Source organism: Oncorhynchus nerka, linkage group LG26, assembly GCF_034236695.1.
Source record: "Oncorhynchus nerka isolate Pitt River linkage group LG26, Oner_Uvic_2.0, whole genome shotgun sequence".
NCBI lineage: Eukaryota > Metazoa > Chordata > Actinopteri > Salmoniformes > Salmonidae > Oncorhynchus > Oncorhynchus nerka.
In genome coordinates this window covers 26,887,249-26,910,223 of record NC_088421.1, presented here as the reverse complement: position 1 = coordinate 26,910,223, position 22,975 = coordinate 26,887,249, and the positions used below count along the sequence as shown (strand labels likewise).

The 22,975-nt window shown below is 39.4% G+C and overlaps 1 protein-coding gene, 1 long non-coding RNA gene and 1 gene segment (V, D, J or C); 2 read left to right on the top strand and 1 right to left on the bottom strand.

Moving 5' to 3' along the window:
• The first annotated feature begins 436 nt into the window (after nt 1-436).
• On the top strand, nt 437-6,220 carry LOC115110841 (Ig mu chain C region membrane-bound form-like). The segment is given in 8 exon segments: nt 437-1,044; nt 1,158-1,250; nt 2,609-2,908; nt 3,097-3,381; nt 3,512-3,829; nt 4,168-4,482; nt 5,316-5,470; nt 5,942-6,220. Coding segments are annotated over 7 exon segments (1,452 nt in total).
• A 431-nt stretch (nt 6,221-6,651) lies between these two features.
• The window catches only part of LOC115110842 (aldehyde dehydrogenase family 3 member B1-like), a 45,857-nt gene continuing 29,533 nt past the window's right edge, over nt 6,652-22,975 (top strand). Inside the window, exon 1 of the mRNA XM_065010335.1 lies at nt 6,652-6,845. The gene's annotated coding sequence lies outside the window, so the exon portion shown is untranslated. The remainder of the gene's footprint in view (nt 6,846-22,975) is intronic.
• On the bottom strand, nt 19,963-21,132 carry LOC115110844 (uncharacterized). The gene is made up of 2 exons (XR_003860694.2): nt 20,442-21,132; nt 19,963-20,331 (listed from the first exon to the last, which is right to left on the bottom strand). It is a non-coding gene; the product is annotated as an uncharacterized LOC115110844 (long non-coding RNA).

The window sequence follows — 22,975 nt, the reverse complement described above, 5'->3', positions numbered from 1 at the left end:
AAGAACAACTATTATAGGTTAAACCATTCATAATGATGCTGACTAAATAACAGCTATTAAAGGTTAAACCATTAATAATGATGCTGATTAAATAACAACTATTAAAGGTTAAACCATTAATAATGATTCTGACTAAATAACAACTATTAAATGTTAAAACATTAATAATGATGCTGACTAAAGAACAACTATTATAGGTTAAACCATTCATAATGATGCTGACTAAATAACAACTATTAAAGGTTAAACCATTAATAATGATGCTGACTAAATAACAACTATTAAAGGTTAAACCATTCATAATGATGCTGACTAAATAACAACTATTAAAGGTTAAACCATTAATAATGATGCTGTTGTTGTTATGGTGTGTATCACTGTGACTTTACGGGGGCCACAGTGATATTACACCGTACAAAACCCTTTGCTGCTGTATGGACACATCAACACTGAACAGGTCAAGGTAACACACCCCAGGACAATGGTATAAATGTAACCCAAACGAAACCTCTCCATCAACCTGATTTTGGCCATAGACATGATACTGGGTTTTGCACTGCAACTTAAATCCATAAATTTGCAAACAACTGTTACGAACTGACAATGGATACACCTTTAGTCAGAAACAGTAATACCAAACAATGAAGATTAATCCACCAACTCATAGATGAATATGATACTATAAGAGTCTTCAGTATTGTTGTATTATATTGTTTTATGCATGGTTTTATGTTATACCTCACTGAGAGCAGACAGAGTCGTATCGAATCCCTATGCAGATGTGAAGGAGGTGTTTTTGTGCTGGGGTATATCACTGTGATATGGACTGGAGGGTCACAGTGAAATGAGGCTGTACAAAAACCTCAGAGACAAAACCTGCATTATATTTGCCTGAGGATTGGGACAAGGGGGAGAAACCATACAATATTCTTCAAATTATCGTCTCGTATTGATGTAACCTCATTGTAAATTGCTTTACATTTTAAAACGTATGTTTTGATGGAGTGATGTCATGACATGGACCTGAGCATTAGTTTTTTAAAGGTATTCAAAACTGAATTCACAACAGAAATCAAGTGTATGATCATACTATGATATTGCATTATATTTCCATGCCTGTTGGATTCAGTATTATGACTTTTAAGCTGCCTATTTAGGTGCAGGGTTTTTGTACAGGCAGTGAATGGAGACAGAGCACTGTGACGCTTTTGACTACTGGGGTAAAGGGACACAAGTCACCGTCTCAACAGGTAAGCAAACTTACCTTTATTTTATCCATTAAATGTTGCATTTTTCTATTTTGTGTGTAGATAGAACATATGTTGTCAAATGCATTTTTCAGATGCAAAATGTCATTCAATAGACCTGTTCATAGTCCACTAAAGAAATGGTTTACCTCAATTTGCTTATTTCCTTGAAAGTCAAATAGTTCCTCAATTTCTACGTTCTGCTGTTGTATACCAATGCAGATGTTTGTTTCCTAAAGAAAACCATTTGTTCCTCAGATAACAATTAAAGTCTAAGAGAAAAGGATCCATATTGTGGAAATATATTGTTGACCATGTGTGACTATGCTAGAATGTAGTATCTATTTAGATGTCTTTTTTTTACAAACCAAATGACTTTGGTTTAGTGATGAAGTTATCAAGATTAGTTGAAACTGATTGTTGTAAAGAGGGTGGTTTTTGTATTGCCCAGCATATGCCCTTCTCACACTGTGTATGGATACTTTGACTATTGGGGGAAAGGAACAATGTTGTATATGTATTCTGTATATATATTTTTTCATGCAATCGAATTGTTGTAGTTTGTATATAAATCATTGTTTTATGGAGAGAAGCAGTCATTATTACTTGGATAATGTTGTTAGTGTAGCACACCTAGGTAAGGCAGTATGTTTGTTCATCTGTCCACATACGTCTTTCACTTTTTGTGATAGACGATTAATTAGTTGATTATTTAGGCTTTGCTTTAGGTCAAAAATGTGAAATGTGACCATGTGAAAATGAAAATGGAGTCTATAACACATAAACCGATTATAGGGTATAATAATAAGAGTTCATCTTAGTCTATATTGAATTGAGTATTAATTGGCACCCATATCCATATAAATAATTTAATTAAACGGTTTTATTAGAGGAAAGCATGTTTTATTTTACAGTTCAGTTTTCACTGGTAAATGTGTCTACAGTTGAATGTGTTAATGTGTACTTAATTGTGCCTTCATCTATTATACATTTGCTAAAAATGTTTATTATATTCTACTGAGCCAGTTACTTTATGTTCATATTCTTATATTGTATTATTTATTATTGTTGTTGCATTGTCAATAAGGAACCTGTAAGTAAGCATTACGTTAGATGGTGTAAACCATGTGTATCTTGTACATATGACTAATATACTAGAAACATAGTGGTAGTTATACCTCAAAGAATACAAGACAGCCAACTACATGGAACTAAATGGTGCCTTATAGTGAAAGATTAAATGAACAAGTAGTTCTCAGGTTATAACTGTGTAATGACCATTTTACCATGGTAATTCCTAGTGGTTTCCTGGTCATTTTTGTACATTCAAATAAAATGTCACCTTTCTTTCTTTCTTGCAGCAACCACAGCTCCCTCTTCCCTATTCCCTCTTATGAACTGTGGAACCCCTTCTAACGACATCTACAGCATTGGTTGTGTCGCTACCGGCTTTTCGCCTTCCTCAATCACCTTCAAATGGACAGACGCCAGCGAGAGTGCGCTGACGGACTTTGTCCAATACCCATCGGTTCAGAGCGGGGGAGCCTACATTGGAGTCAGTCAGCTCCGCGTGTCTAAGAATGACTGGGGAAACTCTCAGTCTTTCAAGTGTTCTGTGGAACATCCTGGAGGTAAAAAGACAACTGTCATCAATAAACCAGGTAAGATCTGGTCATTATATTGGTTTTTTTTCTATAGATTGCATTTTAATATTTGTGGTGTAAACTATTTCTGTTTAGAAAACCTGAATATAAGGTTTTTACCCTGGATGTCTTTGAAAATATCAGCATTATTTCAATAAGCGGTTAAACTAACATGCAGACATTTTTTTTTACCTCCCGCTACTCAGTCCCAAAGTCTCCATCAGTGTCTTTGCTGTCTGCACCCATTGGCACCACCCAGTACCTGATGTGTATGATTGAAGATTTCACCTCCGAGACAGTCAAGGTCACCTGGAAGAAGAATGACATGGAGGTGGAGGGTCAGACCCCTACTCTAGGCAAACAGCCGTCAGGCCTCTACTCAGGCAGCAGTCTGCTGAAGGTCATCAACAGTGACTGGAACAACAAGGTCAAGTACAGCTGTGTGGTGCAGCACCAGGGACAACCCACCATCAAGACAATCTCCAAAACAGGTCTGTACATAGGAGTAGACTGTACTACAGTTGATGTCATGTTCACATACAGGATCTCTATTATTTAGTGTAGTTCCTCATCAGTAACATCAACATGTCCTGCTTTCACACGGCTTCTCTCCCTTTTCAGAACCACTGACGGTGACTCTGAACCCACCGAGTGTGAAAGAGGTGTTCTTGGACAACCAAGCAGTGCTGGAATGTGTCATCACTGGTACAGACCAGGACACGGTGTCTGGTACCACTATCACCTGGCAGGTCAATGGACAGGACAAGATGGATGGCATCGATCTGAAAGATATTGAATCAAAGGGTAACATGAACAGCAGGGTCAGTACTCTGACCATAGACCAGACGGAGTGGACCAATGTGAACAAAGTCCAGTGTTCTGCCATGAAGAGAGGTGAAGACACACCGGTCATTCAGGACATCAGCTTCACCAAAGGAAGTAGGTCACTGAAACATCTCAATGTGGTTGTGATAAGTGGTCACATACTCCAGGTTCTGGAGAGGGAGACACAGGATGTGCAGACTTTTGCTCCAGCCCAGCGCTGACACACATGAGTCAGAAAATCAACTAATCATTAACTAATCATCACCTTTGCTTAGTTGAATCAGGTGTGTTAGTGCTGGACTAGAACAGAAACCTGAACACTCCTGTGTTGCTCCAGAACCAGGGTTAAGGACCACTAGGTTGATTTTAAACTGATATTCACATACTGGTTTTCATATGTACCTACACATACATGAGTGTAACGTTTCTCCTTAAAATCAATCCTCTTGTAGGTCGAGCCCCTTCAGTGTCCGTTCACCTTCTCCCGGAGGAAGACACCAAGAAGCAGGGGGATGTGACTCTGGTGTGCCTGGTGGTCAGCCCATCTCTCTGTGACGTCTACATCATGTGGAAGGAGGACAGTGGCGAGTACCAGGAGGGGGTCACCAGCCCTCCTCAGAAAACCCAGAAAGGCAACTACTTCATCACCAGCGTCTTCACCACCACCAAGGATAAGTGGGACACAAATGTGCTTTTCACATGTGCCGTCAAGCACCGCTTGGACAACAGCACCTCACCTAAGGCGATGAGTGTGTCGAAGTCCATGGGTAACTCATGTGAAGACAAGTGATTTTAACCTGTGTGTGTTGTGTCGTTGTGTCTTCTTATTGACTCCTCTGTGGGTGAGAATAGCCAATTACTATTTTTGTGCTCTGCTGTCCTCAAAGATGTCATTCATTGTTGTCCTTGTTGAGTTAAAGTTAACATGTTAGTGTTGTCATTGTTTTGTTGACAGTAAACATATTGTCTAATGTGATATTGTCCAGTACTGTTTTGTAAAATGTCAGTGCTATTGCACAGTCTTATGTTGCCGTTGTTGTTCTTTGTCATTGTTCAATGTGTCTCCTTAATGTGGAGGCTGGCTAATAAACAATACCGCATATGAGATCACATGGTTTGATGTTCGTATATCAATTGCTTAAAGTCTTAGAAAATATACTGGTCTACTGTACATCAAACATAATGAAGACAATTGTCATGAAAGGACAACAGTACTAAATAACCTACATAGTAGTATTATGCTTCCAGTAAGGTGGTCATGGATGTACTATTTAGTGTATTGGTGTAGTTTGACATAATGTTTGTGGGTGTGCATGATAATATTAGGTCAAGATATGAGTCTGCACAGATCAGTTTTATGTGTTCTCTGTGGGTTGATGTGTGTGTCTGTGTGTGTACATGTCATTTGAACTCAATTAGCCGTATTTGTTAGAATATGATAAAGACTAATACAATACAGGTTTACAATACACAGACATACATGAACACGCATGAACACATACAAACACACATGAACACACAGACACACACACAAACACACACACACGCAGACACAAGTATACATCCGTTCCTCACCACCTGTCTCTCTCCCTGTTCTCAGAGAACATCCTACTGACTGAGCCTGAGGCGGGCTTTGCTCTGAGCTGCACGGACAACGTTGAGGATGAGTTCGGCAGCTTGTGGTCCACCACCTCCTGCTTTATCATCCTCTTTCTTCTCTCCCTCACCTACAGCACAGTACTCAGCCTGGTCAAGGTACTGACACCACTTATTTCACGTGATTGTAGACTTCTGATGAAGGCCATTGGCAGCTGAAAAGTCACAATTTAAAATAAAATAATTATTTATGAAGTGTTTAATTGAATGTGAGCATTTCACTACACTAGCAATGTTTTTTTTTAACCTTTATTTAACTAGTCAAGTCAGTTAAGAACAAATTCTTATTTTCAATGACGGCCTAGGAACAGTGGGTTAAATGCCTGTTCAGGGACAGAACGACAGATTTGTACCTTGTCAGCTCGTGGATTTCAACTTGCAACCTTTCAGTTACTAGTCCAACGCTCTAACCACTAGGCTACCCTACCGACCAATAACATCTGATTTGATTGGGAGCGAGAGTTGCTCCTTACTGAGGAGAAGCTTTTTGTGGGCCAAAGGTAACCCACGTTGTTCCACTTTGCTGTCTGTTTATTGTAATAACCTGTATCTGTCTCTGCCTCTTTGCAGATGAAGCAGTGAAGAACACATGATGGACTGCAGAGATAGATGTGTCTAGATTAGAAAGATGGTTATGGCACAGTGTTCTTCACTAATAATGTTATGTATATATCCAATACATTATTGATTATGATTGATTCGTTTTGTTGATCTCAATATTATGCAAGCATTGTGGTGATGTGTTATTTTTCCTTCATTGATTTCTATTGTACACTATCTTTAAATCTAAGTGTATCCTCTGGTGTCTCTGTGATCTTTTTCACTTTAATAAAGTCTAAGATTTAGCTAGTCATTGTCTTTTTACTGAGACATTCACTGGATACTAATCCTGGGAGATATCCAAAAACATTACTGATTTCTGCTGGGAGTGTTTCTGCTTGGCAGAGTTTTCTATGGAGGCAATTTACAGCTGTATTCCCTCCCAGGACAGATTTAAACAACGTTAGGCTATATCTGTAATACTCAACTAAGACTTCAACATTCTGTTATCAGTTGATCTGAGGGGGTTTCTTGGTTTTCTAACTTGTCTAACAATAGTGTCATGCAAAAGCAGCTTCCTCTCTCTCTATCCCCTTGATACCACACCGGTGGCAATGAAAATGTCCAGCAACTGCCAGGGCTACAAATACACTTCCTTGAAAGAAGAGAAACACTGCATGTACGATAGCAATGCACACACACACACACACACACACACAACTTGGGCGTGCCGCTTTGTATATCAATTATTGGGCTACTACGCACACAATATATTTTTCCACTTCTTCCAATAGGTTGGAATTATCTTCTATGTTAAAAAAGTCATTCAATTCCTTCAAACGTAGGTTTCTTTTCTAAGGTGTTGATTATTGGGTAACTTAGATCAGTGGTTCCCAATCGATGTGCCGCCACACACTGGTCTAGGAACTCTCAGGTATGCTTTGAAACTTTTCCTGATCTTGATTTTTTTAAATGGAACACTCAAAATATTTATGCACATGTAATTTTGACTTGGGACCACTCGTGGCAGTCAGATGATACATTAAATTAAATGGCATATGGTTACATGTGTAACATTGTTTTAAGTCCAGTGCCCTCAGGCTGTTGAGGGGCATTCAACAAGGGCAAAGCCATTTGTATCATTTTACTTTGTCTGTGAAAACCATAAAACCAATCATATAATCACATTTTATTTGTCACATACATGTGCTTAGCAGATGTTATTGAGGGTGCAGCGAAATGCTTGTGTTTCTAGCTCTAACAGTGCAGTAATATATAACAAGTAATATCTAACAATTTCACAACAACACAAACACATCTAAAGTAAAGGAATGGAATTAAGAATACATAAATATATTTTTAAAAATATAAACATTTACAGGAAAGTACGATTAGGTTTAGCCAGATTCATTTATTTCTATATGGCTACAGCACAGCCTCTGCCATACAAACAAATAGAGCATGGCTTTGTGTCAGCGGTTGTGCAGAAAACCGCTTGTCTCTAGCTCAAACTATTCAAAACTAAAGACCTATTTTACCGTGGATAAACCTTTTGGGGTGTGGGGTCATAACATAACATTTATCTATCTGATTTTGAATTTTTAGGACCCCTTTAGGTATCAACAAAAATATATCAACAAATGACAGTATTTGTTGAGCATATTACCTCAATTACCTCGACTAACTGGTGCCCCTGCACATTGACACTGCGCCGCTACCATCTGTATATAGTCTCGCTAGTGTTATTTTTACTGCTGCTCTTTAATTACTTGTTACTTTTATTTCTATTCTTATTCACATTCATATTAATTTGATATGATAAAAAAAACATAATTTGGCCTTTACTATTATAGAAATGCATTGAATAACACATGTACAAATGGCAAAACAGACAAATCTATCTAAAATAATGGTTTTGAAGTGTTTGCCCTATATCTAGGAGATAGGAGAAAGCTCCGGATTTTCATCCTTTTTTAAACCATTACCTGTTTACGTTCATGACTTTTGTGGGGTTGTAGGACAAAACGGAGAACACCATTGTGTTTGTGAGAGTCTCATCTCGTTGGCCAGTACACTTAGACACCACAGATTTTCATGAGAAGACAGGTTTCCATGAGAAGACAGATTTATGAGATGTCTCCTGGTCTGACAAACAGCACTGTAGCTCTGCCACTTAGACACCACAGATTTCCATGAGAAGACATATTTATGAGATGTCTCCTGGTCTGACAAACAGCACTGTAGCTCTGCCACTTAGACACCACAGATTTCCATGAGAAGACAGATTTATGAGATGTCTCCTGGTCTGACAAACAGCACTGTAGCTCTGCCACTTAGACACCACAGGTTTCCATGAGAAGACAGATTTATGAGATGTCTCCTGGTCTGACAAACAGCACTGTAGCTCTGCCACAGATTTTAGACACCACAGAGCTCTTTCCATGAGAAGACAGATTTATGAGATGTCTCCTGGTCTGACAAACAGCACTGTAGCTCTGCCACTTAGACACCACAGGTTTCCATGAGAAGACAGATTTATGAGATGTCTCCTGGTCTGACAAACAGCACTGTAGCTCTGCCACTTAGACACCACAGATTTCCATGAGAAGACAGATTTATGAGATGTCTCCTGGTCTGACAAACAGCACTGTAGCTCTGCCACTTAGACACCACAGATTTCCATGAGAAGACAGATTTATGAGATGTCTCCTGGTCTGACAAACAGCACTGTAGCTCTGCCACTTAGACACCACAGATTTCCATGAGAAGACAGATTTATGAGATGTCTCCTGGTCTGACAAACAGCACTGTAGCTCTGCCACTTAGACACCACAGATTTCCATGAGAAGACAGATTTATGAGATGTCTCCTGGTCTGACAAACAGCACTGTAGCTCTGCCACTTAGACACCACAGATTTCCATGAGAAGACAGATTTATGAGATGTCTCCTGGTCTGACAAACAGCGGTGTAGCTCTGCCACTTAGACACCACAGATTTCCATGAGAAGACAGATTTATGAGATGTCTCCTGGTCTGACAAACAGCGGTGTAGCTCTGCCACTTAGACACCACAGATGCCAAACCAAAAGGTAGCCCATAAAAAAGGATTTATCTCTATCTTCAACTGAAAGAGTTCGATTTTTTTCAATTATTTTAGTTATGTTAACCTCGGACCAATCGACTCTTAAAGAGAAATTAACAAAAAACTAAAAAAACTCACATATTTCAAATAAACCCTATATCATTTATTGATAAAAACTGTTCGTCACATAAAATAGATGATTTTCAGAATGGATCAGATGAGATGGAGGTCATTACCACTAAATAAATTCATATTGACATTTTACGTGTGCCACAGAATGTAATATCCTATCACGGTTGTGGATCTTGAGTGGTGCAGCGGTCTAAGACTGGGATCCCAGGCTGTATCACAACCGGCCGTGATCGGGATTCCCATAGGGCGGCGCACAATTGGCTCAGCGTCGTTCGGGTTAGGGGAGGGTTTGGCCGGGATAGGCTATAATTGTAAATAAGAATTTGTTGTTATTTATAACATACTAGCATAGTTAAATAAAGGTTAAATTTAAAAAAGTAAAACATTGAAATAACCACTGACTTAGATACAGGTCCCTTTCTACACTATGTGTGTAAATGCTACTGGAGACTAACAGGCTGCCAGGCATCAGAGCTGCTGTCCACAGCAACACTTGTATTCAGCGCATGAGGCTACTTCTGCTAACAACTACAAGAAGGTTGAAGACAGCAGCTCTTAGAAACTGGCTATTCAAATCAAACTTTATTTGTCACATGCTGAATAAAACAAATCAAATTTTAATTGAGAGAATGATGATGAATAGTAATGGGGATCAAACCCAATCAAAGTTTATTGGTTGAATATATGATTTGCAGAAGTTATGGCAACTTTGATTTGGTCTCTAGTGCTATTCAACATCATTATTTTTGAATATGTAATGTAATGATGGAAAAGATGGTAAAGGTCTATCCTATGCAGCATTGTGTAATAAATGGTAAGACAATTTCAGTGATAGGTGTAGAACCTACAGGATATAAGGTTAATAGCCCAGTGCCAGCTGTGGCCAACCTCCAGAGGGCGAGCTATGCAAACTTACTTCCCTTCCCCCTCTGTATATAAAGCAGCATGTTGCCAACACATCATTCAACTCATACAATAGTTACTAGAGTTATATGGCATTTCAGGAAACAGAATGATTTTGAACAGCTGTCGGTTTGTTATTGTCACACTAGCAAACATATTGGGTTAGTATGAAGCCAATAGGTTTTTGCAAGAAAAGTTACATTGAATGACCTCCGTAATGTTTGCAGGAGTTTACTGTGATGAGATGGATCAGTCACATTCTCAGGTGAAAAGACCTGGAGACATGTTTAAATTGTCATGTACAATCTCTGGATTTGATATGACAAGCTACTACATAAACTAGATAAAGTAGAAACCAGGTAAAGCTCTGGAATGGATTGGTTCAACAGATGATCCAGACTACTCAGACTCCCTGAAAGGCCACTTCAACCTGACTGAGGACGTCTCTACAAGCACACATTTCTTGATGGACACAAGTCTGAGATCAAATGACTCTGCTGTTTATTATTGTGCTCGAGACACCATGACTGAAACTGCTGGGGCAGTTGCACTAAAACCACCCAGTCAAAAGTATGCCACATATGCACACGCAATACCTCCGTGGCCCACCTAGGGGTCACTGCCCTTTCTTAGAGTTCCACTGTTCTACAGTATGATGTCCCAATACTGTACCATAATATGTAACACTCCACATTCTTACAAATTCTCATTCATATTCCTTTATTTATTTATTTTTGTTTAATTTCACCTTTATTTAACCAGGTAAGCTAGTTGAGAACAACTGCGACCTGACCAAGATAAAGCAAAGCAGTGTGACACGAACAACAACACAGAGTTACACATGGAATAAACAAGCGTACAGTCAATAACACAATAGAAAAAAAGAAAGTCTGTATGCAGTGTGTGCAAATGGCGTGAGGAGGTAAAGCAATAAATAGGCCATAGTAGCAAAGTAATTACAATTTAGCAGATTAACGCTGGAGTGATAAATGAGCAGATGATGATGTGCAAGTAGAGATACTGGTGTGCAAAGAGCTAAAAAGTAAATAAAAACAATATGGAGATGAGGTAGGTAGATTGGGTGGGCTATTTACAGAGGAACTATGTACAGCTGCAGCAATCGGTTAGCTGCTCAGATAGCTGATATTTAAAGTTAGTGAGGGAAATATACGTCTCCAGCTTCAGCGATTTTTGCAATTCGTTCCAGTCACTGGCAGCAGAGAACTGGAAGGAAAGGCGGCCAAAGGAGGTGTTGGCTTTGGGGATGCCCAGTGAGATATACCTGCTGGAGCGCGTGCTACGGGTGGGTGTTGTTATCGTGACCAGTGAGCTGAGATAAGGCGGAGCTTTACCTCGCATAGACTTATAGATGATCTGGAGCCAGTGGGTCTGGCGACGAATGTGTAGCGAGGGCCAGTCAACTAGAGCATAGAGGTCGCAGTGGTGGGTGGTATAAGGGGCTTTGGTAACAAAACGGATGGCACTGTGATAGACTGCATCCAGTTTGCTGAGTAGAGTATTGGAAGCTATTTTGTAGATGACATCTCCGAAGTCGAGGATCAGTAGGATATTCAGTTTTACGAGGGTAAGTTTGGGGGCGTGAGTGAAGGAGGCTTTGTTGCGAAATAGGAAGCCAATTCTAGATTTGATTATGGATTGGAGATGTTTAATGAGTCTGGAAGGAGAGTTTACAGTCAAGCCAGACACCTAGGTATTTGTAGCTGCACAGAGTGGTGGGGGGGTTGTACAGGGTTAAACCACTGTATCACATAGCGGGTCACAATGATACAGTCCATGACAAAAACCTACCACTTCTACCAAGCACAGAGTGTGAGAGTGGTGACACAATATAGCAATTAACCAGTTATGCATTAGGGGGTGCTATTACATTTTTGGGATGAAAAACGTTCCCGTTTTAAACAAGATATTTTGTCACGAAAAGATGCTTGACTATGCATATAATTGACAGCTTTGGAAAGAAAATTCTCTGACGTTTCCAAATCTGCAAAGATATTATCTGTGAGTGCCACAGAACTGATGCTACAGGCGAAACCAAGATTAAATTTCAAACAGGAAATGCCCCAGATTTTGGAGGCGCTTTGTTCCAATGTCTCCTTATATGGCTGTGAATGCGCAAGGAATGGGCCTACACTTTCTGTCGTTTCCCCAAGGTGTCTGCAGCATTGTGACGTATTTGTAGGCATATCATTGGAAGATTGACCATAAGAGACTACATTTACCAGGTGTCCGCTCTGTGTCCTCCGTCGAAACTATTGCATAATCTCCAGGCGCGTGCATGTTTCCATTTTGAAGAGAGGAGAAACTAAACTGCCACGAGTGACTTATCATCGAATAGATATGTGAAAAACACCTTGAGGATTGATTCTAAACAATGTTTGCCATGTTTCTGTCGATATTATGGAGTTCATTTGGAAAAAAGTTCGCGTTTTAATGACTGAATTTTCGGGGGGTTTTCTCAGCCAAACGTGATGAACAAAACGGAGCGATTTCTCCTACACAAATAATCTTTTTGGAAAAACTGAACATTTGCTATCTAACTGAGAGTCTCCTCATTGAAAACATCCGAAGTTCTTCAAAGGTAAATGATTTTATTTGAATGCTTTTCTTGTTTTTGTGAAAATGTTGCCTGCTGAATGCTAGGCTTAATGCTATGCTAGCTATCAATACTCTTACACAAATGCTTGTTTTGCTATGGTTGAAAAGCATATTTTGAAAATCTGAGATGACAGTGTTGTTAAAAAAAGGCTAAGCTTAAGAGCCAATATATTTATTTCATTTCATTTGCGATTTTCATGAATAGTTAACGTTGCGTTATGCTAATGAGCTTGAGGCTATACTTAAGATCCCGGTCCAAGGATTGAACCCTGTGGCACCCCATAGAGACTGCCAGAGGTCCGGACAACAGGCCCTCCGATTTGACATACTGAACTCTATCAGAGAAGTAGTTGCTGAACCAAGTGAGGCAATCATTTGAGAAACCAAGGCTGTTGAGGTTGCCAAAAATAATGTTGTGATTGACAGAGTCGAAAGCCTTAGCCAGGTCGATGAACACGGCTGCACAGTAATGTCTCTTATCGATGGCGGTTATGATATCGTTTAGGACCTTGAGCGTGGCTGAGGTGCACCTATGACCAGCTCTGAAACCAGATTGCTTAGCGGAGAAGGTACGGTGAGATTCGAATTGGTCGGTAATCTGTGATCTTAGAAAGGCAAGGTAGAATAGATATAGGTCTGTAGCAGTTTGGATCTAGAGTGTCTCCCCCTTTGAAGAGGGGGACGACCGCGGCAGCTTTCCAATTTATGGGAATCTGAGACGATACCAAAGAGAGGTTGAACAGGCTAGTAATAGGGGTTGCAACAATTTCAGCAGATAATTGTAGAAAGAGAGGGTCCAGATTGTCTAGCCAGGCTGATTTTTAGGGGTCCAGATTTTGCAGCTCTTTCAGAACATCAGCTATCTGGATTTGGATGAAGGAGAAGTGGGGGAGGTTTGGGCGAGTTGCTATGGGGAGTGCAGGGCTGTTGACCAGGGTAGGGGTAGCCAGGTGGAAAGCATGGCCAGCCGTAGAAAAATGCTTATCAAAATTCTCAGTTATTGTGGACTTATCGGTAGTGACAGTGTTTCCTAGCCTCAGTGCAGTGGGCAGCTGGGAGGAGGTGTTCCTATTCTCCATGGACTTTACAGTGTCCCAGAACCTTTTTGAGTTTGTACTACACGATGCAAATTTCTGTTTGAAAAAGTTAGCCTTAGCTTTCCTAACTGCCTGTGTATATTGGTTCCTAACATCCCTGAAAAGTTGCATATCACGGGGGCTATTCGATGCTAATGCAGAACGCCACAGGATGTTTTTGTGCTGGTCAAGGGCAGACCGGTCTGGAGTGAACGAAGGGCTATATCTATTCCTGGTTCTACATTTGAATGGAGCATGCTTATTTAAGATGGTGACGAAGGCACTTTTAAAGAATAAAAATCCTCTACTGACGGGATGAGGTCAATGAGGTCAATGTCATTCCAGGATACCTCGGCCAGGTCGATTAGAAAGGCTTTTTCACTGAAGTGTTTTAGGGAGCGTTTGACAGTGATGAGGGGTGGTCGTTTGACCGCAGACCCATTACGGATGCAGGCAATGAGGCAGTGATCGCTGAAATCTTGGTTGAAAACAGCAGAGGTGTATTTGGAGGGCGAGTTAGTTAGGATGATATCTATGATGTTGTCCGTGTTTAGGAATTTGGGGTTGTACCTGGTAGGTTCATAGATAATTTGTGTGAGATTGAGGGCATCAAGCTTAGATTGTAGGATGGCCTGGGTGTTAAGCATGTCCCAGTTTAGGTCACCTATCAGCATGAGCTCAGAAGATAGATGGGGGGGCAATCAATTCACATATGGTGTCGAGGGCACAGCTGGGGGCAGAGGGAGGTCTATAGCAAGCAGCAACAGTGAGAGACTTGTTTCTGGAAAGGTGAATTTTTTGAAGTAGAAGCTCGAATTGTTTTGGTACAGACCTGGATAGTAAGATAGAACTATGCAGGCTCTCTCTGCAGTAGATTGCAACACCGCCCCCTTTGGCAGTTCTATCTTATGATGATTATGATTTATTAAAGGTGATTGTTAATGAAAGGTCCAGACATATAGCTTTATTTACAGGAGGTCTTGACATTCTGAAACAAAACCCATGCCTGTTAAGTAGAACCAATGAATGTTGAACATGTACAGACTTAAGTAAATGTAAGGCCCAGTCTATCCTGTCTCAGGTGCCAGACACCAGACAGAGCACTCCATCTACAGTGGATTGTTGCTTTGCAAACAGTTATTATGCTGTGAAGTCATGCAAATGTACAGAAAGGATAACAATGATAATGTGTTCAGCTACAGTTGTGGTCTGAAGCACCAGCAAGGACCAGGAGAACTTTACCTCATAAGAATATGACTTTCTGGGCCTGAGAAATGGAAACTTTAATGTAATGTTTAAGAGGTAAAATGTACAAGTAACTAAATAGATTCTGACCAAATTGACTGAACATATCAATATAAACTGACTATTTAATCATACATACTTAGAGTATGGAACAAACATATTTATAGTTACTTTTGCCATAATTATTATTCTTTAAGTCACACAGAAACATGATATTTTCCATCATTTTGGTCAGGCTAAACTATGTTTGATAATCCATTCTGTTCCACACCGGTCCTGCTCTCCTTTTCTCTGGTGTTTGTTTCTCTCTCACACCCCACCCCTCTCTCTTCCCCTCTGTGACCCTCACAGCTGTGTGGCACCACGCTTGGTGAACTCCAGTCTGTCACCTGGGTGTTTCAGGGTCCCAGTTTAGCATCTCTGATGATTCAGATAGACAGTTAAAGTAGTTAAGTAGCCCAGGAACTGCAGTGTCCCTATTCACTTTCATGATCTATTTCTCATTTGTTTCAGCTGAGGATAAAAAGCTTTTTTTGCATAAGCCAGCTGGTTGCTGAAATCAATTTAATGTTTCAACCACATGGACACGATTTGACTTTGATTTGATTAAATGGTGAGATGGATTAAAGAATCAGACAATTTAATCACAATTTAATTTATATGAAAGACCTTGTTGTATTAATTATATTATTTAATATTTTCAGTCATTCACTGCTACACACATACTTTTATTGACAGACCATATTCATGGTTTGTGTTTGTAATAAATATAACACACTTTTCAAGAATTGCATTGAACAATGAGCCCTTATCTAAAGTAATAAATTGTTCTATATGGTTTCTCATATCTGTCCTGGGCACCTCCCCTTAAGTACTTTAGTATGTATTGATTCTAATTATTTATAGGGAAGAGAGTTTAAGAATGTGTTTTTATCAGGTGGATCTATCAAAATGAGTATTGGGCGTAGTAGTTCAAAGCTACTCAAGCATGACTTCTAACCCAGGATGCACCTGCACTCTGATAAAGCCATTTCCCTGATATAGCATCTTGATTAACCCTAAAAAATGACCAACATATAATTGTAAAAGTGCAGTAACATTTTAATCACTGCACCTCCATAAGAATATCATATTCATGTTGCTGTCCAAATAAATGTTGTATTTATCTCAACTCGCACATTATTTCCCCTTGATCCCAGCATAACATTTAGTTTGGTATAACAAGGGTTAATTTAAGCTGTCTACTTATCAGCCCTCGGATGACACCCCTGCAGAGTGAATGGTTGTGTTCCCCTGCTCAGACGTTGCATGCATCAACCAATGGTTGGGTGCCACGTCATTGACTGTGTCATAGAGATCCTATTAAAGTACTAATTCCTCATTCTATGCAGATTGCTATAACATACAATGTGGTTAGCTGATAGGTAAAATACCTATCCAGGCGTGGTAAGATTTGGCAGGCTTCACCAACGCACAGGCTATTGCGTCAGACAAAACAACGGCATTTATCTCCGACTGTGTTCAGGACATTACACGGCTTCTTGTGCCGTATAGCTTAATTACGTAATATACACGGAGTGTACAAAACATTAAGAACACCAGCCTAATTTTGAGTTGCACCCCTCCAATTGACCTCAGAACAGCCTCATTCCTTTGGGGCATGGACTCTACAAGGTGTCTAAAGCATTCCACAGGGATGCTGGCCCATGTTGACTCCAACGCTTCCCACAGTTGTGTCAAGTTGTCTGGATGTCCTTTGGGTGGTGGAACATTCTAGATAAACATGGAAAACTGTTGAGTGTGGAAGATCCCTACAGTGTTGCAGTTCTTGACACAAACCGGTGCTCCTGGCACCTACTACCATACCCCATTCAAAGGAACAAATATTTGTCTTGCACATTCACACGCTGAATGGCACACATACAAAACACATGTCTCAATTTTCTCAAGGCTTAAAAATCCTTCTCTAAGGCGGCTCCTCCCCTTCATCTACACTGATTGAAGTGGATTTAACAGGTGATATCAATAAGGGATCATAGCTTTTGCCTGGATTCACCTGCTTAGTCTATGTCATGGAAAGAGCAGTACAGGCTTAGTGAGGTGTTGAATCTCATTAAGCTGTGTTCATTCATGATGAACAAGGAGTCTCCTTGACAAAATGATGTCCATTATCTACCATCTAAATGAACCCACAATTTAATGAAATCATGAAGGTTATCAATATTTAGAAAATCCTCATGTTCCCCATAGTTCCTCCAGTCCTTGAGTCAGTTATGTGTGTGGTGAGTAGGCCCTGGAGGTTTTTCTGACTGTGACTAGACCAGGAGAAACTCTGTTTTTTTCTGGTCAGGTCATGTGATCAAGGACAACACCTGACCCAACTGATGAGCCATAACTTGACCTCTGATCTTAGAGTCATCAGCCCCTCCTCCATGACATCATAATGTAAATCCAGATCCCTCAGAGTTCATATATACTTCTGTTCTGCTGCTGACTTGTTGTATTGTGTGGAGCAGCTGAGTTCATATCTCCACCCTCAGTATGACTGCAAAACTCTACCTTCTGCTGCTCTCTCTCTGTCTGCCATGTGAGTTCTGCTTGGATATACTCCTTATCAACTGTTGTTAGTGGAATGACTGAAAATTGAAAATATTTTTTTGTAAACTCTGTTCTGATTTCCTTAAATGTTCTGCGTCCTTCCTTTTTCTCCAACACATTTTTCCTATGTCTTTCTCTCTCTCCATCAGGTTTAAATGGCCAGAGTCTGGAGTCCATTCCCTCCAGTCCAGTCCTGAAAAAGCCTGGAGAAACTCTCAGTCTCTCCTGTAAGATATCTGGATACACTGTTGACAGTCACATCACACACTGGATACGACAGCCAGCAGGAAAATCCCTGGAGTGGATGGGTTATTCTGGATTAGGCCTAGGTTACCATGCTAAAACTTTTGAAGGACGCATGGAAACGACTAAAGATAATTCCAACAGCATGTTGACTTTGAAGCTGTCTGGTCTGAGAGCAGAGGACTCTGCAGCATATTACTGTGCAAGAGAGACACAGTAGTGTGAGTGAGTGGAGGATCTGTACAAAAACAAAAACACCAGAGTCAACAGAGGGCAGCATCAGTACAACAAGTCAACAGAGGGCTAAGCATGGCAGAGTCAACAGAGGGCAGTAGAGCATCAGTACAGCAGAGTCAACAGAGGGCAGTAGAGCATCAGTACAGCAGAGTAACATCCAATGAAAGTCTCAGCCACAACATGAGAGCCTTAACAACCAGCATATTGTCAACACAACTACATGTACATGAACACAATGTACACCAGAGGAGGCTGGTGGGATGAGCTATTGGAAGACAGGCTCATTGTAATGGATGGAATGGAATCTATTTAAATGGAACGATGTCAAGCACATCAATCAAACATCAGTTTTAAGGTCTCTGTACTGGCTGCCTGTGAGTTTTAGAAATAATTGTACAATTATTCTATTGGTTTTTAAATCAATCCACAATTGTACACCTGACCTTGTGACATTACAGATATGCTTTTAAGTTATGTACCCAGTAGGTCCCTCAGGTCTTCTGGAACTGGCTTTTTAACTATCCAAAGCCTAGGACCAAGAGGCATGGAGAGGTAGCCTTTAGTTACTATGCCCAAAACCTGGAATAGCCTGCCAGAGAACCTGAGGGGATCCGAAACAGTGGACATATTTTAAAGGGATCTTAAAACACACCTTTTTAGCATTTATTTTTCTTAGGGTTATTTTTAGTTATTCAGTCTTATTATTATTATTTGTATTTGTTTTTTTCCTGTGAAGCAAATTGCATTGCATTCCATGTCTAAAATGTGCTGTATAAACCAAGCTTGATTTGATTTGATCATGTGGAAACCACATGTTTTACTCTGTTCCATTTACTCCATTCCATGGAGTTTTTCCTGACCTTGTGACCTTAGCAGGAAAACATTTATAGACTCAAACAAGGGGCTCAGAGTTATTTCTGCCCAGATCATGTGATCAGAGAATACTGACCCTGTATCATAGAGCTGTATAGAGATCTCTACTTGGAAATAATCTGTTTTAGCATTGACATTGCTATTAAGGGATTCCACCATTTGAACTTCTTCAGGATCGGTGGGTCCCCTGCGGGACGTTTGAGCTAACGTAGGCTAATTTGATTAGCATGAGGTTGTAAGTAACAAGAACATTTCCAAGGACATAGACATGTCTAATATTGGCAGAAAGGTTCAATTCTTATTAATCTAACTCTACTGTCCTATTTACAGTAAGTATTACAGTGAAAGAATACCATGCTATTGTTTGAGGATAGTGCACAGTTTTGAACATGAAAAGTTATTAATAAACAAATTAGGCAGATTTGGGAAATCTTGATACAACATTTTGAGTGGAAATGCAATGATTCATTGATCAGTCTAAAACGTTGCATGTGCACTGTTGCCATCTAGTGGCCAAAATCTAAATTGCACCTTGGCTGGAACAACACATTATGGCCTTTCTCTTGCATTTCAAAGATGATGGTACAAAAAAATGCAAAAACACGGTTGGTTTTTTCTTTGTATTATCTTTTACCAGATCTAATGTGTTATATTCTCCTACATTCCTTTCACATTTCCACAAACTTCAAAGTGTTTCCTTTCAAATGGTACCAATAATATGCACATCCTTGCTTCAGGGCCTAAGCTACAGGCAGTTAGATGTGGGTACGTCATTTTAGGCGAACATTTTAAAAAGGGCAGATCCTTAAATGTAGTAAACTGGTTGAGGTTGGGAGCAATCAGCCAATGATCAAAGCATTGACTTCTTCTTCAAATTAGGTTGTATGGTTTGTAAATGGCTTTAAGCTATATCATTTCCATCTAGTGGCTACAATACATGAATGAAACATAGGACTTGATTCAAGATTTCAGCAGTGCAGATGGTGGTTAGTAACCAATATCCACTTAACACTTTTTTTCAAACACAAAAGAAGAAGAAAATGGACTACTTTAATAGTTGTTATTTAGTCAGCATTATGAATGGTTTAACCTTTAAAATAACAGTTGTTATTTAGTCAGCATCATTATGAATGGTTTAACCTTTAATAGTTTTTATTTAGTCAGCATCATTATGGATGGTTTAACCTTCAATAGTTGTTATTTCGTCAGAATGTATATGAATGGCTTAACTCTTGGCCTCTAAGAACTGTGTGCTTGTAGAGACATCCTCAGTCGGGGAGAACTGGCCTTTCAGGGGATATGAGTAGTCTGGAGCATCTGTTGAACCAGAGTCAATAACCCCAATCCAATACCACCAATACATGACAATTTAACACCTGAGAAGGTGACTGATCCATTTCATCACAGCAAACTCCTGCAAAACAAAAATGTTGACACTCAGTTGATGATCTGATATGTACATACATTTTGAGGTTAACCATGATACTCAGACATTCTTCAGTCACCATGTAATGCTTTACTTACTGTGTATGGAAATCACCATGACAACTAAACTCCAGACAGTCATAAACTCCATTGTTCAGTATTAGTTAGTACAGAACTTGTAATGTTGTAATGTCAGTCCAAGCTGCGTATAATGAGAAGGCCAGAGCTGTGTCTGATTATAAATGGGAGGGAGGCTTTGCATAGACCACGCTCTAGAGGTTTATATACAGACTGAGAGGTTGAGATCTTTGAGAGTTGGTATTATCAGCATTGGTTCTTGGAACAGCACAGAGTGAGAAAATCTATTGAGCCCCACAGGGATCTATACTTTACATGATTCATTTACATGAATGACATTTATTGTACTGTATCCACATTGTTACCTTCTGTTCTACCACATTGCAGTAAATGACCACATAATGGATTTCATCTGCATGAGATTGGTACTTATTTATTTATTTAAACTTTATACATTTCACTGAATGACTGCATATTTTGGGGTTATTTGCTGTTGTCATCTGCCTTTGAATGGCTGTAAAGATATTCATACAGTTAGTTATCTTACAAAAGATGACAGGTATATTTTGTGCTTTTCGAGGAAATTATGTTTATACTTTAGAGTATGATGTGTCTATTCTTTCCAGTAGTGTTTAAGGGGCCATAGGATTAACAGAGGGCCATAGGTTAATGGAGATCAGAATGATCTCTCAGACTCACAGTGAGATAAGTGCTTGATCAGTTGTTGTAAAGCCCTGCAGACTCCTGTGTCACTGTGTCTCTGGCACAATAATAAACAGCATAGTCTTCAGTCTTCAAGCTGTTCATCTGGAGATACACCTGCTGCTTGCTGTTGTCTCTGGAGATGGTGAACCGACCCTGAACAGACTGGGAGTAGTACGTGCTGCCACTACTACTGCTAACAAAGGACACCCACTCCAGTCCTTTCCCAGGAGCCTGTCTGATCCAACCCATCCCATAGCTATGTGAAGCCAGAGGCTGTACAGGTCAGTTTGTGGGATTCTCCAGGATTTTTAACTACTGGTCCAGTCAGTGTCTGACCATGAACACCTGTGGAAATGAAGTACCCAAAACTTTAGAATGCAGACATTCATACACATGAACGGTGAGGTCTTAAAACATGTCTATATATATATTTGTAGCAAATGACTTCTGACAAATTACTGAAAATGATGGAACATTCATTCTAGTGAACACAGAATATTGTAACTTACTTTTTACAAACACCACCATGAGTACTAAACTCCAGACAGTCCTCATTATTCAGTGATAGTCAGGTTATATGCAGTGCTTGCTATCAAATCAATCCACACTGCCTATAATGAGAAAGCCAGGGCTGAGTGTCTGATTATAAAGGGATAAACAGGAGGGAGACTTTGCATAGACCACCCTCTAGAGAAATAAATATGCTGACAGGGAGAGATCTGCTATATTCCTTTATTCTCTCTCCTCGCTGTTCTTTGTTCTTCTCTCTGTAGTTCAGATTCTACTTATGAGACGTGTTGACTATAATGGCTTTAGTATGATGTTTTGACTACATATAATGGCTTTAGTATGATGTGTTGACTACATATAATGGCTTTGTGTTGACTACATATAATGGCTTTAGTATGATGTGTTGACTATAATGGCTTTAGTGTGATGTGTTGACTACATATAATGGCTTTAGTATTGTGTGTTGACTACATATAGTGGCTTTAGTGTGATGTGTTGACTATATATAATAGCTTTAGTATGATGTGTTGACTATATATAATGGCTTTAGTATGATGTGTTGACTATATATAATGGCTTTAGTATGATGTGTTGACTATATATAATGGCTTTAGTATGATGTGTTGACTATATATAATGGCTTTAGTATTGTGTGTTGACTATATATAATGGCTTTAGTATGATGTGTTGACTATATATAATGGCTTTAGTATGATGTGTTGACTATATATAATGGCTTTAGTATGATGTGTTGACTATATATAATGGCTTTAGTATGATGTGTTGACTATATATAATGGCTTTAGTATGATGTGTTGACTATATATAATGGCTTTAGTATGATGTGTTGACTATATATAATGGGTTTTAGTATGATGTGTTGACTATATATATGATGTTGACTTTAGCTTTAGTGATGTGTTTGACTATATATAATGGCTTTAGTATGATGTGTTGACTATATATAATGGCTTTAGTATGATGTGTTGACTATATATAATGGCTTTAGTATGGCTTTGATGTGTTGACTATATATAATGGCTTTAGTATGATGTGTTGACTATATATAATGGCTTTAGTATGATGTGTTGACTATATATAATGGCTTTAGTATGATGTGTTGACTATATATAATGGCTTTAGTATGATGTGTTGACTATATATAATGGCTTTAGTATGATGTGTTGACTATATATAATGGCTTTAGTATGATGTGTTGACTATATATAATGGCTTTAGTATGATGTGTTGACTATATATAATGGCTTTAGTATGATGTGTTGACTATATATAATGGCTTTAGTATGATGTGTTGACTATATATAATGGCTTTAGTATTG